Genomic DNA, 18,969 nt, shown 5'->3' on the forward strand with positions numbered 1-18,969 from the left:
TAAATTAATAAGTGGCACACAAACTGGATACCCAAGGAATGAATTATTATTGTACTTCTGAATCCTACTCCAATGTTCCAGTTACATTTAAAAAGAAAAAAAAAGGGGGAGGACAAGAGGCTATTTGTGTGCTTTTAGTCCTCTGAAACAGAAAAAGAACAGGTTTGATGCCTGAACATGATGTACTTCCTTGCCTTGAAAAATGTAGCATTATTATCATTTATCACCAACTGTGTTTGTCACAAGCAAAACAATAAAAGTGAAAAAATTTGGCTAAGACTCAGAACAACAATGCAAGTTCATAATTTGCATGTGTAATTCACAGTCTATGCCTACCAACTTATTTTAAAACCAAGTACAAAATGTACTGGGGTGAGTTACCACCGTAGCCTATACATGTAGATGCGAATGGGCTAGCAACTCTAGCGTAAGCAGAGCCCTCCAGCAAACCAAGTCAACTCTTATGCTGCAACTCCATTGAGAGACCGAGGATTTGTGCACCTAACTGTACAAAACCAAGCTGCAGAGTTATGAACTTCCTAGCTGTAGCTAAAAAGTCCTTTGTTTCAGAATTTCTTCAAATAATCCATTGTTCCAAGCCAGTCACTCAATTAAATAGTCCTCTGCACCTAGTCTCTCTTAAACACAAATTTCTTTTACAAAGACCGAGCAATTGCTTGATTTTAAGTTGGGAGTAATTATGTATCGCTTTTCCAGACACAGGGGAAAAAAACTGCAAATTAAAAAAACCCACTCTTTAGATATGCCAGACAGTTGAACAACCGTTATCAAAAATACATTTTAAACTAACTGAAAGAAATTTTGACCACCACCTGAATTAATATTTTAAAGTAATTTTCTCCCCCCTGAATAAAACTCGTAAGCTCTTCTTATCATTGAATGATTAGCCCTTAAACTGAAGAAAATAAATTCAATAAAAAAAGAAACATCTACCTCGTTATGTATGTTGTTTCTATACGCTTTAGCTTAGGGGGCCCAAAGAGATCACAGAATTTGCAGTTATGTTCATTTCTTCGGTATTTTCTGCATTTTCAATGCCTCCTAGATAGCTACCTGTACTGGGGCCAGATCAAGCAAAACACATCTTCAGACTTATTCAGACTCCAAACCCAAGACAATTTCCCACAAGAGTTTTCTGTCCTTTTCCTTAATAAAGATCATTATTCTATCCTAAGATTTTACATAACAGATCCAGATGAGTAAATTTCTATAGCAAAACCTCTACAGTTCTGAAACTTAACTGCTCAGGGTGCAGCAGGCTGACAGACAAGGGGATGAGGTGCGAACAGGTTTCACTTTCTGGACTTATTCATGTCTCCAGGTTGATAAAAGTGCAGCTCCAGTAACCTGGGCAATTTCCCAACTCTCCTCACTTCTCTGCAGGCCTAGTTTCTTCTGGGCACTTACAGATAATCAACGAAGAGTAAACCATTCCTTTCTTGACCAGCTTTTGGATTTGACTCCCCTTCCATAGCCCTTTTTTTTTTATTTTTAAAGATAAACACACCATGTTAAAATAGCGAGAAAAAAGCTGACGTAAGTGTGAATAACATGTCTCGTTCTAAAAATGAAAGGAGCAAATGTCTCTTTGAATTTGTTTATTTTAAGACAGATTAAGTTCCTTCTTGGCTTCACGGTAAACAGCCAGTGTCCTTCAATCAGTCCATCTTGCTGTGCATTATACACTTAGCTCTGGCACGTGCACTGTGCATTTTTTTTTTTCCCTCAGTGCTGCCGTGAGAAGTGAGCTATGGCCTTGTGTCGTTTTTCCAATGTCATTTGAAGGTGAATGCCCGGTCACAGGGAGGGAGAGACAATGGCTTTCTCCACCTCGCAATCTTGCTTCCACTTGGACCTGTCTCTGATAAACGGTATGAGCTTGCTGCTGGAGTGACCTGAAGTCCTGTGTAACATCCAAGCTTAACCACTAGCCACAGAGTCTTCCCTGGCTTCCCAGTACCCCCTTTTCAAACCACACATCCCCTGGCACCACTGAGCACGGCTTCGTCTTCCAGTCTTTAGAAGAGTGCAGGTTTCCCAGCCTTGGACCTTCCCCAGGACTCTCCACAGAGGGCTCATCTATCCTAAACTCTACATAGCTTCCACTGTCTTTCTTGACTCTTTCCAGGCTTTCTTGGCTTTCAGTGGCCTCAGCAGCTTGAGAGCATGTCTTTGAGGCTCTGCCTTCAGGAGAGGAAAAGATCTGCTGGACCGATCTTGGGATCCTGGCAACAGTTGGGATATCATGCAGGCTAAAGCACTAGAGAGCACTGGTGCACTTTCAGTTCTCTTCTGAGGGCTCAAAGATGGCCAAACTCCACGGCTCTAGAGCAGGGACTGACATCCTACTGCATACATACCATACAAAAATCCCTTGTCCCCGTACGCATCTGGGGTCATCCGCTGTTACTATCTGAAACAGCTTCTCCGGGACTGTCCGCTATGCCTCACTGTTCTTGGCCACTTGCTATAGCTCACAGCTGTCGGAAGAACGGTACGCATCAACAACACAGCAGAGAAGTATCATCCTTCCACAATGAACCCCTATTCGAGGCCAAAAACAAAGATAAAAATGCTCCTAAAACACCAAAAACAAAGATAAAAATGCTCCTAACACTAACATACATCATCTGAGTCAAAGTTGCTCAAAATTTCTGAAGTCAAAAATGGACTAAAGAACTGAAAAAGGCAGTTATTCCCCCGATCAACACATTTTCATACACTTCTCATGTGACAGTGATGGGAAGTGTAGGGATCAGGAGAATGCTTTTTTTTTTTTAAACTCAGACTGAAGCAACTGCCAGGGAAGAGCTTACACAGCTTTTTCAGCCGTTCCATCCTGCCAACGGTCTCTGACAAACTGATGTCCACTGGGAGGTTTTCAGAGGATTGCTGCCATCCAGTGAGCTCCAGGCTAACCAAAGCACAGCTCCCTATTTCTACCTCTCCTGCAGCTGATGAACTAAAGCCCAAATTCTGCAAAACACATAAATCCATGAATAAGTGACCAGCTAAATCCAGACCTTAGATACTGATCAATAGATCCTAAACTTAATGCCAAAAAGCCCCACTTACTGCAAATGAGGCCCTTTGCTGCGGCACGAATCTCACCTGACAGACGCTGCAGTCACTCTGCGTTTTCCAACAGAAAAACTTAGACAAACAGAGATTTATACAAGCTGTGGATACAGCACTTTTCCACCAGGATTTCAAAATTAAGTCATTGTGTTTCAGTGTACACTTTAGTATCTCAGATGAGGCTAACAAAACAGATATTGTCTACTGATGCAAGTCTTTCACTCTAGTCGTCAAGAATTGACATTTTCTTTTAACACAAAGCGAAATAAGTTGTTTTAAAAAATTAATATTATAGAATCATAGAATCTTTTAGGTTGGAAAAGACCTTTAAGACCATCAAGTCCAACTGTTAGTCTAACACTGCTAATACATCACTAAACCACGTCCCTAAGCACCTCATCCACATGTCTCTTTAATCCCTCCAGGGATGGTGACCCCACCACCCCCCTGGGCAGCCCATTCCGATGCCTGACAGCCCTTTCAGTGATGACCTTTTTCCTAATATCCAACCTCAACCTCCTCTATCCCCATTTTATAAAATACTTTTAATAGAATATTTCCTCTACATAGTTCATTAACTGGCTTATCACTGTCCCACCTAGTTTCTTTTCTGATTTTCCTATTGTTTAACTAGTTGCATAAAATGTGGCTTCAGTCCCAGAAAGTAAAAAATGAAACTATTTATGGGCTATTTATATGGAGCACTAAAGTTCTATGTATGACTTTATAGCTTTGAAAAATTATCCTTTAAAAGTCATGGCTGTGGTTTAGTACTTGTCTGTAACACACGTTTTGATCTCTTGATGGGATCAACTTATGAAGGGACCAAACATGCAAGGCCTGTATCTTTTTTCCAGGAGGTATAAAATTTTTATTTTCTCAATTAAAGTATCAACTTTTGACTAATATCAATATATCAGTGATTATTGGATAATGTAGGAATTTCTAATATTGACCAACTGCTCCCTTAGCAAATACTAATGAAAGACAGAAGGTCTTATAAAGGAGAATGCATAAGAATCATTAATTTACTTCCAGCATCTTTTGACAGTGCAAACATTTGAACACTCCAACCTCAAGATTGTTTTGTTATATTTTATATGCTGCTCAAAATCCTACTTTTAATGTGTAATATCAGCCCTGCACTGAGATGTGCTCTCTTCATAAAAACACTGCATGCTGGTTTGGACTTCCAAATATATTTCACATTTTGACATTTCAATGTGAAATACATTTACCTTTGTCAAAGGAAATCCTCTTATTATCAGAAACAGAATACAAGGCTCAGAAAATCCTTACTCAGTACAATAGCACAATGCTACTTAAATGCTCAAAATCTAAATCATTCTTTTTTGATTTGTGCTATATTTATTTCACTACACTACAAAACATTAACCCCATAGTAACCAGTGACAAAATCCATCACTTTATTTCATGCAGTTTATATGACTACACCCCATTTTTTACAATCCCTGAAACTCTTGCCATAATTTTGATTATACCAGAAACGTGTAAGCAGCATAATGGGAGAACGAGCCACAGTTCAACGCGCAGAACCCTGCGGTCCAAAGCTAGGCAGTGGTCATGGCAGAACCTGGCACGTCTCAGGGCAAAACAAAGAGATGGGTATTGCCCTGGTACCTCAAGCCTGCTGATTTTCCAGAGTAGCCATCAGGAACAGAAGCTTTACTTCCCGGAAAACAACAGAAAAAGGCACCAAAGCGTTCTTCAGAAAGCTATGGTTTGGCACGAGGAACACACGGCGGTCACGTGGGACTTCCATGCATCACAAGGCATTGCTTGTCAGCTAAGCTTTCATTGTACGGTTATTGCTGTTTTCACCTCTTCTTCAGCAGAGCATAAAAACAGGGCTTGGGATGTAAAGGGTGAGAATCTACAGTGTGCGACACCCTACGGCACACTCCAGAGCCCACCTGTGAATCAGTTGGGTTTAGTACACAAAATAATGATGGCAACCAAAAAAAACCAACCCCACACACCGCTTTGTTGAATGTCTCGACTGGTGCAGTAGCTAGCTTCTAAGGTTAAACTAACTGCCCTGTATTTAAACAAAAATAAATAAAAAGCACACCACACACACAAACCAGGGGATATTCAAAAAGTAGGAAAGCGAAGAGAAAATCCCAGAGAGATTCTGAAAAAACAATTCCAGGCAGTTTCTAGTAATTCTGTTCCTGTTCCACAGATGACTGAGATTAAACCACGGGGAGCTATTAAGCATGTTTGGGTTTTTTTTGAGAAGGCCTTTGATGCATATTCCTGGTCTGTGCAACTGAGTGTGTTTGATTCAAGAATTCTATGGAAATATTTCATTTGGAGAGAGTGAATGCACAAAAAGGAGGAATAAACAACTCTGCCTTGAGCCAGACATAATGCAAACAAATGCACACTTTCCAACAAAATCTGCCAGCTTGGTTCATGAAAGCAGTTTCAGATCATTAGTAACTGCCACATGCTAATATCCTTTGGCAAACTTTCTTGCAGTCTTGTAGACACACTTTCATCCAGGCTAAGTTTATATACACAAGCCTGCAGACAGAAAAAGGTAAAGAATAAAAGTTTAACTTTGATGTCAAAGGCTATGGGGAGAAGCATTCATGTCATTCACACACCAAATTGGCAGTGAAACAGATTTAATGATACCTTGGATGAGCTAATACAAGCCCTTTCTACCTCCGAAGAACTCACTCTGTAAGATTAAAATTCCAAATTTTCCAAGGTCCTTAATGTCAAAAGGTTAATTCGCAAACAAAAAGAATAAATTAAGTCAAATAGGGAAGAACAGGAACATCTTGTTTAAATTCTGGATGAAAAGCCTAGCTGAAGGCATTTATTTTGTGGAACTAAAATAACAATCAGAGCTTTAGGGCAACCGCATCGGTGGGCACAGTGAGGATGAAGCAGCTCCATCTACCATCTGCGCACCTGGCTAACGTGACATTGCGTACAAATCTGCCAGCGCTGGCCTTGCCTTAGCCCGGGAGGAGAGCTTCTGCCTGGGTCCCTGCCCGCCACACAAACCAAACGTCAGGTTCCTGCTGCCACACGAAAAATTTCCTCGAAACAGAAGAAAAAGCCTTTGTACTGTGGGAGTGGTCAACCACTGCAGCAGGTTGTCCAGACAGTGTAGGGAGTTTCCATCCCTGGCGACATTAAAACCCAACTGGACAAGGTCCTGAGCAGCCTGCTCCAGCTGACCCTCTGTGCAGGGTTGGACTAGAGGATGCCCAGAGGGTGGCCCAGCCTCTGAGAGTCAGTGTGTCCTGCTGAGATCTGTGGATTCTGCTCGGAAGACCACAGATCTGAAAATAACTCAAACAGCGGGTATTATGATGTGCAAGTGTCTTCACGAGTCCAGGGCACTGGGCCCTGTTTCAAAAGCAAAGACATTACTGAGATAACAGTTACGTCACAGGGAGAAAAAACGATCATCATTTGCATGACATCCTGAGAAACATAGATAAACCTAGTACATCAGTAACAGGTTTGTTACACATTAAATAGCAAATAGGATGATATGCTACGTTTATCAATTTTACAGTAACAATTCAGGCAGAAAGACACATACAGTAAAGAGGGGAAAGGCCACTGGGAGGGAAACTTCTGTCAGGATACAATGCAAGTTTGAAGCCAAACAAGTACGTAATGGTATTTTGAAGCAGGAAAAGTCCCTTTCTGCCTCCACACAAGTGACCTGCCCAGCCAGCGTATTGCTGTTTACAGACAAATATTTACTATATGCTGCCATTTAGTTCAAGTAAATAGAAACAGGCAACACCACCTCATCACATAAAACCAGAGACTTTCAACACGTGATGCTCTCTAATCCCCTGAGCTGATCTTCCCCTTCCTACGTCTCCCTAGGCTTTCATACACTTTTTCACATTTAGCTCTGTGAAAGGTAACGTCTTGAATCCTCATGCTGACTTTGAGTGACTTTGTGAACCAAAATGAATTTAGAAAAATTTGTTTCTGTTAAACTGTTCAACAACTAAATTGTTCTTTCAATAAACAGTGATGAAGCCAAGCACTGTATTATTCTTGATATTTGCAGAACAAGGAGGAAAAGACACATACTGGGGGTGTAATGGATGGGAAATTAAGAAATGTTACTCCTAGCTCAGCTGTCGATCTGCTGCCTGACCTTCAGCTACTTCCTCTGATTATCTCCCACTTCTAAACATAGGAAGCCTTTTTCTTCCTAGTAATGCAGACCTGCAATGGTGCCTTCTCCTCCCATTTATGTTATCAACACGACAGCAAGATTATTATCAAGATTAGCTCTCTTGTGCTTAGACACATATCAAAAACCAATTATTCTTTATTTGTTTTCAATTATTTTTTCTCCTTTCCTCCAGAAACCAGGGCCACAGCAATGAGTGTTGCAATAGGACATTTATCGAAGCATTCATCACTGTCATCTTTGACAACCCATCTGTAGTAGATAGCAAATTATGATCCATGAAGTACATAACTTAAACAGATAGTCACTACCTTCAAGAACTCAATCAATCTTATCAGCAATAACAGCTGAGTCTCCTTCCAATAAAATTATCATTGAACTATCAACAGCATAAAAATCTTACATTTTTACAGCCTTCCTTGATCCTCCACTTTCAGACAACAAATACAGCTGGCCTTGGCCCATCGATCCAGCCTGTCCACATCCCTCTGAAGAGCCTTCCTACCCTCAGACAGATCAACACTCCCGCCCAAGTTGGTGTCATCCACAAAATTCCTGAGGGTGCTCTCACTCAATGACCTGGATAAGGGAATCAAGATATTAAAGAGAACTGGCCCAAGTACTGATCCCTGGGGAACACCACTTCTGACCAGCCGTCAACTGGATCTAACTCCATTCACCACAAATATATATTGCTCAGGGTTACTGGCAGAGTTTTTCCGTGTTTGGTCTTGTCTGGTACAAACAGGAAGAACAGACTCATATTCACTAACCTGCTTGTTGATTCTGATGACAGCGAGAATGCAGGAGAGAGGGATCTCTGGCCTTCCTCCAAGACATGAGATTCACTTCTTTTGCCATCAGGACTTTCTATTTTGAGCATTTGGGCTTTTCCAAGGACAGCAGCTGTGTGATGCTCTTCTGTATGTTCTACAAAGAAGAAAAGCAGAGATTTGCAAGAATTACAAAGCAAAAATACTATTGTTAGATTCTTGCAGCTTAGAGATAGATTTTAAGAAAAAATAAAGTTTTAAAATATTTAAATACCGACACCTCATTCCCACTTATTTGCTTCCCCCAAAAAAAACCTCTCAGTTTCAAAGGTTTAATTTCTTCTGCATAGTAAAAAAACCCACCGCCTAAGAAACAGAGACTGCAGGAATGTTTTTCTGTTACTCATTTCAAACACAAACAAGGAGAGAAATTAAGGATAAGGGTATTTGTCACATTTCATAAGATGAAACTTTATTTCAGAAATTAGCGATCACCTAATGAGACAGCGCTGTTCTCTGATTCTTGCTACCAATTCACTTAATCCACTGCCTGAGACAGCTCAATAGCTTTAAAGTTTTACACAGCAAGTTAATAGGCTGGTTTTTAACAAGATAAACATTATGATTTATTTCCTTATGTATCTAAGAACGACTAGGCCACTCTAGATAACTGACATTTCCATTTTTTAATGGGAAAAATAATGTCTAGACAACACATCTCAGACACAAATTGTAGTACTACTCCATTATTTTTGTGTCAAATGTTTTTATCTATAAAAAGATGAACAGTTGTCTGAAAAGATATCTGCTACCTCTCTAAAGAGAAAGTATATATAGACTGGAAAGTATAGTATGTAAAGCTAAACTACTCCTATGCCATGCCCACAAATATTTTCAAATTAGTCATTTAGCTAGAAAGTTGCACAGGACATTAGAATTGTGCAGAGACTCATCCCACTAATAATCCTTATTATGGCCACTCACAGAAGCATTCTGTCCACCCTCAAGAACCAAGCTATATTCCTGCTCAAACCACTTCGACTTTTCTACCCCTCCAGAAATGATTTTCACAGAAATGGCCAAACAAAATTGTAATTAGAGTGTGGAAGACCTATACAATCTTTGAATTTGGCTAGAGTTTGCCCTTTCCCTTCTGCTAAAATGTATAATTAAATGTCAGGAACATATTTTTTCCTGTTGAAAAGAACAAGCAGATTACAGTGAGTCAGTTGTCCAACTAATGAAACATAATTCTGAAATTAACAGGTTAAAAATAGCAAAGGCCCTGTGCAATAACAACCCAGAAGAGGTATCACAAATATTTATCAAATTGTTATGGTCCTTCCCCTTAGGCAAAGCAAAAACCTAAGTTACAAAATATAAAGACTGGAAATCGAACATTTTAAGTTTAAAGATGCAGACAAGACAATATAAATCAGGAAGGGATGATTAAAACATCACCAAAATCTGAGCAAGATTTTCAGAGAGGTTTAAGTTGCATCAACCAACACTACAGTAGAAAGCAATGGGAGACACGAAGGTTGTTACAATTCGGTACAATTCCACTACTTCCATGAGAATCCATAAGAACGAAGTGGGTAAGGAGTGCGCACAAAGGCTTTGCTCTTCTCAGCAGTTATGCTTTCACATGGCAAATCATCCGAGCACTGCTGGTTTTCTTCCTTTCACGTATTGTAATTTCCAGTCTAATAAAAAGGTAATTGCTGTTAATAAGGAACACGGAGGAAACAGGCTTTAGGCATTTGTTCCTTTGCCCAGAAAAGAGTATTTATGTTTTGTTTTGTAAATGGTTTACAAACAGGTGCAGATGTTTGGCACAAAACTAGAAACTGAAAGCTCAAAGATTACTGAACGCTCAGTGCACATAATGAATGTTTCGCAGGTTGGTCAGAACGTGACAAGGTGGCATCGTGTACTTAGGTCAACACGATACCAGTTGATACACCTGATACAAGTTATTTTCTACCTGAGCACGCTTTTGGAAGAACTACATGGCTTTACTTCAGCTTCTCAAAGTCTGTGGTTCGGTGCACAAAGAAAAAGCTTACACAAGACAGAAACTCAGTAACCCACAGTAGCCGATCTCTCCACAGAGCACAGCTAGAAATTAGTATTTCAAAGGCTGTGCTCCCATTACTTAATAACACATTGCTTCTGTCTCTGCTAGAGAAGAGGAACATCACCGAAAATTACGTCAAACAAGATAAAGTTTATCTGTGAGACTCCTTAATTTTTACTCTTCACATGGAAAGGATTATGCATTGCATCAAAGCCTGTGTGAAATGATAAGGATAAAATTCATACTATTATGTTGGTATTTTCATTTATTTTTATTCTTGAGAGCTCTGCTAGAGGAGAGAGTGCAGAAGACAGCCAAATATTAATTCCATTCAACTGAGGAAGAGCAGGGATTTGTGAGAGCTGATGCAAAGTAAACTGCCATATTTGCCCAAGGATACGGACAACAGCACATTCGACTCTGGTCAATGGATTCTCTCCAGAATTCAGTAACTTGAACAGGTTATAACTCCACAAGTTATATTCGGTTGAGGACTGCTCTTTTAAATCACACATTCAAAGATATACATACACTGCCAAAGCAACGCGTAACATAAAACAAATGAGACTGAACAAGCCTATAGGGAACAAGTTAAAAGCACACATGGATGCTTCTGTGATGCTGTGGGTAGTGAGGATAACAAAGTTATGCTGGATGTTGTTCCTAACTCATAAAGACCTGAGTAACTGCAGTCATGCATTCCCACTTTTCACTGTGTTGAAGTATATAAGCACAAAATAAAGCAAGTTAGAAAGTGGTCACATACTGTATAAACAGTCTAAAAGATTTTATTGCTTCAGCCTCAGGACAAATAAATACTTGTTCCAAACCATAAACATCTTTGCAGTTCCCCGTTACCAAGTCCCTGTCCTATTAATGATACAGAAAAGCTGAAACCCAGCAAGCAATACCCATATCACCTTCATTCCAGACGCAGGTTGTCTCATGCCCACTCTCAGCAACTGCAGGAGACTGGCCTGGAACCTAAGATCCCATTTCAACCAGCTAATTAAAATACACACCTAACGAACGCATCTCTACACAATCCCGCTAAAACAAATCTTATGTTTATTATGGGTTGTGCTTTGCATCGCACCAAAACATGTCACTGTAAAACAGCAGCCCATCTTTTCAGGAGCTGCTTGGTTTTTAGGCTTTCCCCTGCCACCCCTTTAATGACTGTAAGAGAAGAACGATGGGAGGAAAGAACATTTCTTTGGGAAACCTGCCACTTCTTGTGCACTGAAGAGAGGGGCTATATTAAACATTACTAACCTGTAGCTGCTGGCAATTCTTTGACAGTGACTTCTTCCTTGTTGTGAGCACTTTCTGTTTTCCTCTTGCCAATTTTCTTCCACCGATTATTTACCTGATCCACCAAAAACTTAAATTCGTTTCTGTGTTTGTTTCCTGAAATGTAAGCATAACAGATCATTGCCACAGGACTCTTAAGGTACACAGCAACAAGGGTGTGAACAGAAATAAACACAAAATACTGAATTCAAAGCATGTTTGTTACAGCAAATGAAAAGCATTGCTTCAATGTTCCATACTCCAATAACGATCCAAATCTGTGTCCATGCTTTTACAGTTATCTGCTAGCCAAGAACACTTGCACAGATGAAAACCTACTTTCTGCACAGAACTGTGTGTTTCTTCTTTATTTTTTTTTTCTCCAAAACTTGTTCAGTACTGCAATTACCCTTGTGACAACGTTTAATATTGTAGTCGCAGCACCGAGCCTGTCAAGAGTTCAAGGAGCACCTGGACAATGCTCTTAGCCACATGGTTTAGTTCTAGGTAGTCCTGCAAGGACCACTCTGCTAGAAAGAGTAAAACACGAGCACTCTGCAAATTCCTCTAAAGTTGCTTTGGATTTTTCCCCCATTTCTGCAGGAAAGCCATGTTGAAAGCCTTGGTGTCATGCTTATTACACTGTTGATTCAGATCATCTAAATCACAGTTAATTGCTCTCCTTGGCATACTCTGCACTTTCAATCATTTAGCATGCTTTAAGCAATCCTCTGGTATTCAGTCAAAGCCATGTTGGTTTTTAATCTAGATACTTCAAATTCTTTACTCGGCGGCTGGGAAAATACCCGGTCTCCTCAGAGACAACGCGGATTACCTAACCCTCGCTGGGCAGGAAGGGAACACGTCATTTGCTCTACAGAATGCACCAGCTTCTACAGAAGAGCATATTGGACTGTAGCTTCCCACAGGCAGTACAGCAGGAAAGCTCACCAGTCCACACACATGGCTGTATATCGATGTGTTACAGTGAAGGCAGGCAGCAAACTGGCGTTGCCTTCATGCGGAAGGACATGCAACAAAGTGCACGCGCAGTCTTTTTTCTTTCTTTGCACACGCAGAACTGAATGTTGATGCTCTGTAAAAGTCACACATGCTGCTTAAGTTACACTTGCAGGAAAAGATAAATCCCAGCAGAGAGGATGGGCAGCAAAGCAAATGGCAACCCTTGGGATAAATGAGAGCTGAGGGCTAGTGATGGGTGAACTTGCCACCCGGCCTGCTGGCACTGCAGAGCTGGCCTGTCCCGCAATGCACAGCCAGCCCACCTGGGCACCCCCTTGCCTTGGGGGTGCACACACAAGCTTCACACCCACCCTGTAAGTGTTGAGAACAACTGCTAACTGATGACAGCAAAGAAAATGTCCTGGTGAACCTGGGTACTTAAAACCAACTTTGAGCACAGGTGAAAGTGGGGAGGTTTAGATGAGATATCAGGAAGAAGTTCTTCACAGAGAGGGTGGTGAGGCACTGGGACAGTTTGCCCAGAGAAGCTGTGGATGCCCCATCCCTGGATGTCTTCAAGACCAGGCTGGATGAGGCTTTGAGCAACCTGGTCTAGTGGAAGGTGTCCCTGCCCATGGCAGGGGGGTTGGAACTGGATGGTCTTTAAGGTCCCTTCCAACCCAAACCATTCTGTGATTCTATGAAGTCCCTCATAACTCTTCTGTTTTATTTGGTGGTGGTTGTTTTTCAATCCAGTCTCTGAACTATCTTCTTTTTCCTCTGCGGGGAGAGGCAAGAGCAACCACTGAGCAGAACGGGCGCTCCCCAAGTTTCCAAACCACTGGTGGTTCTCCATCCCATTCCCTTCCTGCTCACCACACTCTCCCAGCCCTCCTGATCCCAGCTCAGTGGTGGGGTCTGGCTTTCCCCACAAATACCCCAACCTCCTCCTCGACCATAACACATCTTCTCGCAGCCCCGTTTGGCCTCGGCATGGCCAGTGCCTCGAGGAGCGGGCAACCCTGGCCGAGCTGTGCGTGGAGTACAGCACGTATAAATAATTGCTGCATCTAACCCAGATCTACGTCCTACGGCAGTGATGGGGGGAGGAAGCCAAGATGAAAACCATACCAAGTTCTGCCCCACAAAAGGAAACAGATTTAAAATGGGCTCCCTCTCCCTGCGTAGCAGAAAACACCACGTACGGTCAACAACTCCTTCTAGCAAAAAGAAAGTTCTTGTCTCAGATGCTTGTGTTTGAGCTGCTGCACATTCATTACATAATCCCACTGGCACTTCAGTTTTTTCCAGTATTACTACTTTTTGTTGTTTTGTTTTATGGTGTAACTACACAGTTTTTCAAGTAGAAATGTCCTGGCAAAGCAAGGCGCTATACAGAGACGCTGTAAATCACCACTGCACTGAACAACACACCACGCATATGTCATAAAACTACACGTGTTCCAGTAACAGAAACAACCACGGACAGAACTACAAATATTTGAAACACAAATCAATAAGCATATTAAGGGATTTATAAGCAGAAAAAGCAGCATAACATATATTTTTTTAACAAATGTATTTCCTTCCCTTTAGGTTTTTTTTTACTCTTTAATTAGTGAGCATGTAAAAAGCAGAATGAGGTTGATGCCAGGTTGAGGGTGTCACTGAGGTCCTGAGGAGCTCAAGGTACTCTAGGGAACAGCATATTTCATTGTACCTTCCAGGCACAGTCACTTCACTCACAAAAAGGAAAAAAGAAATACCGAGAGTAATTTCCGAATTGCTAAGAGCCTGGGAAATTGTAAAGAGGATAAGAAGAAAAAGAAGGGTTTTATCATAACTGTTTTATCTTGCTTTTCAACCAGGCTGTTACATAGCTCCACTGTGCTATGTTTAATATGGAAATAAAGAACAAGAATTATATGGTTGGGGTTCTTTTTATTCAGAACTTACGCCAGAGTTAATTAATTCATTAATTCAGCTGTGAATTAGGGATCTAGGGTTCAAATGTTGCAAACTAAAAGGGAAAAAAAAAAAACTTTCATTGCATAATAAAGCTTTTTAAAGGCCGTATGTGCTAGATTGAAAAAAAGGCATTTGATGAAAGTTCTTTTAATTTCTAATTGTCCTCTAATTTTCATGTAAAATTCTTTTTTCTTGCTCATGATTTCTTCCCTATTGCTTTTACGAGAAATAATTTGCTGACACTAGTTAACATTTACCACTTTGGTCACCATTTTTTATTAATTTTAAACCCATATGTTCACACTAAAAACTTTATCTTCTCTTTTTTTTCCTTTCTCTAAGTTCAATTATGCTGCCTGAGGCTAATTTATTCACCCAGAGATCTTGATAATTTTAAACCCATGTCCTTTTAACGACATAAATTCAATAAAATACCTGGTTTTGGAAAATTAAGACGGCACTTAATATCTTCTTGTTCTAAAATAGGTACAACAGAACAAGAAAATACCGGGAAGGATGGGCAACACCAGTGCCCCGTGGCCAGCAGCGCACCGCAGCCTGCTGCAGAGCTGCTCGACGAGCTCCCCTCTCCACATCCCACCCCACTCCTGCAATACAACCGTGTGCAAGGTGGCAACGCAAGCGCAAACAGGGATCCAGCTTTTCAAGGATTTTGTGAACACCCAAAGTTTTTAAATAGCAAGTTAAGTGGGTTTCTTGCACAGGATCAGTTCTCTGGTGACAGCACCGCTCTGCGAAGAGCTGTGCGGGCACTGCAGCAAAGCGGCATGTCCCTAGGCAGCTCCTTTGCTCTTGGGTCACTCCATGCCACCCCCAAACATTGCCCGTCTGCTGGGAGAAGGATTGGGGCAAACATGCTCACAGCTGACTGTGAATTCAGGTACCTTCTCAGACAGCTTTTGTTCAGACTCACCTTCCACATACGGCAGAAAGGAGAGCACTGATGGCTTGTTCCAAGGCATTCGCTCTGCTCTAGGAGGCCTCCTGCAGTCAGTGAACTTTGGATTTGTTCTTTACAGAGCTACTAAAGTCTTGGGGGGGAAATATCCCGTTGGGACTCATACTTTTTAAATTATTTTAATTTCTTCCCCCCACCGGCATTGTATTGCTAGAGATTTCTGCATGGCAAGAGAGTAATTAACCAGTTACTTGCAATTAGAGGACAACGCTGAAGACTCAAAACCACAAATAGTGCATGTACACTTAAATATATTCTCAGGAACAGCAACAAAAAACGAGGGAAAAATTTGCTAAAGATTTAGGCCCTTATTTAGCCTTCACAGAAACGCAACTAAAATCAACAAGGCTAAATCTAGCCACATTATGGAATAATTTATATGCCTGAAGCAACACAAGGAAATGCAGGAAATATGACCATATTACAGATTTAAATACACCCTTAAGTATAGTCAGAACAAGTTGTCCCTTCGTTGCTTTGCTGCTCTGTGGCTGAAAGAGCAGTCCAATGTCCACTGAATACTGTTTTAGCATTAGACGGCTAACTACTGTGTTTAAGTGTGCAAGCAGAGCGCAGGTGGAGCGAAATGAGTGAGAAACAGGAGAGAATTTGTGAAAAATAAAACACCTCTAGGTACCTAAGTTCAAAGCAACGCTGTTTAAAACCTGATGTATAAACACAGAAAGAAAGGTCAGGAAATAACCTGTAAAAATCAGTTTACATCAGCCATTTCTGTGCTAAATTACCACAACAGGACACAAGTCCTGCGATCTGGAACTCACACAAACATGTTGGCTTCTAAACTGACCGTACGGATGGTTGGATGGTTGCACGGAGTGAGCAAACACTGCTCTCAAGTTTAAGCACACAGCAAGGAGAAACACAGTTCTAAATACTGCACTTTCCCAGGGTCAAGTTAAGCAGGAATCAGTTCCCTGTTAAAAACAAGCAAATAAACAAAACCTGCAAAACCACCCTCCCAAAAACCCACCGCAAAATTGTGTCATTGAACTATAGCTCTCCCTGTGATTTTTTTTTTGGTCTCTTCTCTTTTTTCCCTTAAGTATTTATTTCAGTTACACTTCCTGAAACAAATGCTGCTGTTCTGTCAGGGCAGAAGCAGTTTTAATAACCAATACAGACAGCAGTCTCTTGCACAGAGGGGACTTGGTGTAAAATTAAAAATTTCAAAAAAAATAATCACCCAGTTGGCACTGACTCCCCAGTTGCCAGCACAGGATGGACAGGAAGAGGTCAACCAAACAAGCAGAGCATCCTTTTTAAAAGATCGCTTCAAAAACCACAGGGCTGGACAGGAGGGGAACGTAGAAGAGGGTGCAGGGAGGAGACAGGAACACATGAGCACTTATTGGTGAGGGAGCGAGTATGAGAAGCACTGTGAAACCTCCCAGGATTTGAGAATCACAGCATACAAATAAAATATGGGAAAAGCATTTTTGGCTCAATTAAAACATACTTTTTAGTAGTAAGGGCCACACTGACAACTGGAGAAGTGTAAAATACACGTGGTTGAGGAAACATATGGCCATGAAGTATTTTAGAAATGCCACGTTAAATACTAATTATTTTGGCTACATTACTTGTCAGTTAATGTCACTCTACACTGAACAGCAAAACCAGAAAAATAAGCTATAGAAAGAGTAAATTTATACAAATTTATCTACCACAGGATGAGTTAGAGAATTTGGGAAGACCAACCATCACCCAGGATACAGGCACATTTTAAATAAAGCCAATGTCCAATCATTAAGAATGTAAGGGAAGAGGGAATATCCTGAGCAATGGGAGAACCCAGTATCTGTGTTACTGGGTAGACTGGTGAGCAGAGGGCCTCCCCCTGAGTGGTCCAGCTATGCCTGAGCCAGGCTGGTGCTCCCAGAGGGCTCAGAGCCAGCAGGACTGCCTGCAGAGCAGAAGTCATACAGTGCCCAGAACCTCAAAAAAGGGAGAAAACAATACCAAACCTCAAGCTGAGAAAATTCTGTATGTATAAAACCACTCAGGAGTGCTTGTTCACAGGGACACAAGAGTGGGTAATTAGGGGGTTTTTTGTGTTTTGTTTAGGTTTGTTTGGTTTTTTTACACCATAAGCGAGTGATTTACTGCACACAGATTCATATGCTGCAAGCTCAAGTTTTAACTAACTATAGAACTGGCAAACTAATTAACCAATTTACAAGAACCTCTGAGTAATTCCAATTATTCTCAGAGAAAGTGAAATTTCACAAGCAAAGTGTGACCAGCTTTCACCGCAGTCACAACTGCACTGTCCTTTAAAACCTGCATCCTAAGAATTACAGGGAGAGTCCCATGCAGAGCAGGACACAGAGCTCCCCCTCCACGTGACAGCCTGCAGCCCAGGCAGCTCGACAGGATATGGCCAGCACGAACGCTTAGCACTGCTGGGCTCTCGGGGGTCCTCTCAGAGAAGTTCTACTCCCTATTTCCACCCAAGGGTTCCCAGAGAAACCACACCCCTACGCATCGCACAACCAGTGCTGGAGACAGAAAACTCTGCTTTGTTGTTCTTTATATCCAACAAACATAGGACGGCCACAAAGATGGTAAGTACGAAGGGCGTAAGTGGAGATACACAAAGCAGGGAATCAGCTTCCATCTCAACCTGATCCAGCCCTGGCACTGAGTTTTGTCAAACATCAGTACTTAACAAGAGACTGAGTGCCAAAGAGGAAGTTTCAGCCCAATCTGAGAACTCTGAGCTTTGATTTATTTAGTGGGGTTTGGGGGAGGCACACACACACACAAAATACACCTCTTCTGTAATGTTTTGTATTTAAAAGCAAAACAAAGTGGAACTTGTGTATTACTTACGATAATCAGTGTGGAGCTCATCTATTTCTTCCTCTGTCTGGTCCTTTGTAAAGGTCAAGCTCTACAGAAATCACACAAATGCTTTTTTACAGAAAGAAAAACATTATAAAGCTGCATACTTTGTAACTAGAGACTTAAAACTGGAAGAAGGATCAGCTGTCTGGTTTTTCCCCCGCCAGCTCTTACCATCCCATCTGCAGACACTAAAACATATTTAAAGTAGGTATACATGCTGTCTTGCTTTGCTTTCACAAAGTCAACAGGACTAAGCCAAGCCACTCCATATAACACTCAACATGTGTGGACCATAAAATACTTCCTAATACTGTGCAACAAACATGCTCCAAAAGTCACAAAAGTATCATATGTCATGGGAAAAGAACAGATGCTGTTGCTGATACGGAAGCAAGGAATTTGCTAGCTAAATCCTAGAGAATTCTAGGAAGCAAAATATTCCCCACACTGCCACGGAGGGTCAAAATCCTCCAATATGACCAAGGGGAACATTTCTCAAGAATTTTTATTGCGATCAAGCAAAATGCTTCTACTTAAATGGTTTGGACATAATCATCAGCAATACATGAAGAACTGGCCATGACAAAGGAGTGGCATGAGAAAAACTACACTGATTATCAGATGGTATATGCAAATTCCAACATGCAACCTGGGAATTCCCATAGTAAAGTGATAGGTAAACATATTCAGTGCCCACTCTGCAATTTCTCCGTCCTCCCCTTTGAGAACAAAGACAATTAGC

General features: G+C 41.2%; 1 protein-coding gene across 1 annotated transcript in view; it reads right to left on the reverse strand.

Annotated features, from left to right (window-relative positions):
* The window catches only part of RAD18 (RAD18 E3 ubiquitin protein ligase), a 53,601-nt gene that overhangs the window by 14,122 nt on the left and 20,510 nt on the right, over positions 1–18,969 (reverse strand). The window contains exons 8-10 of the mRNA XM_010157835.1: positions 18,213–18,273; positions 11,432–11,566; positions 8,077–8,233 (exon numbers count right to left, since the gene is read on the reverse strand). Of these exons, the coding sequence (XP_010156137.1) occupies positions 8,077–8,233; positions 11,432–11,566; positions 18,213–18,273 (353 nt within the window). The remainder of the gene's footprint in view (positions 1–8,076; positions 8,234–11,431; positions 11,567–18,212; positions 18,274–18,969) is intronic.

This window comes from Eurypyga helias, unplaced genomic scaffold (assembly GCF_000690775.1).
Source record: "Eurypyga helias isolate BGI_N326 unplaced genomic scaffold, ASM69077v1 scaffold4998, whole genome shotgun sequence".
Classification (NCBI taxonomy): domain Eukaryota; kingdom Metazoa; phylum Chordata; class Aves; order Eurypygiformes; family Eurypygidae; genus Eurypyga; species Eurypyga helias.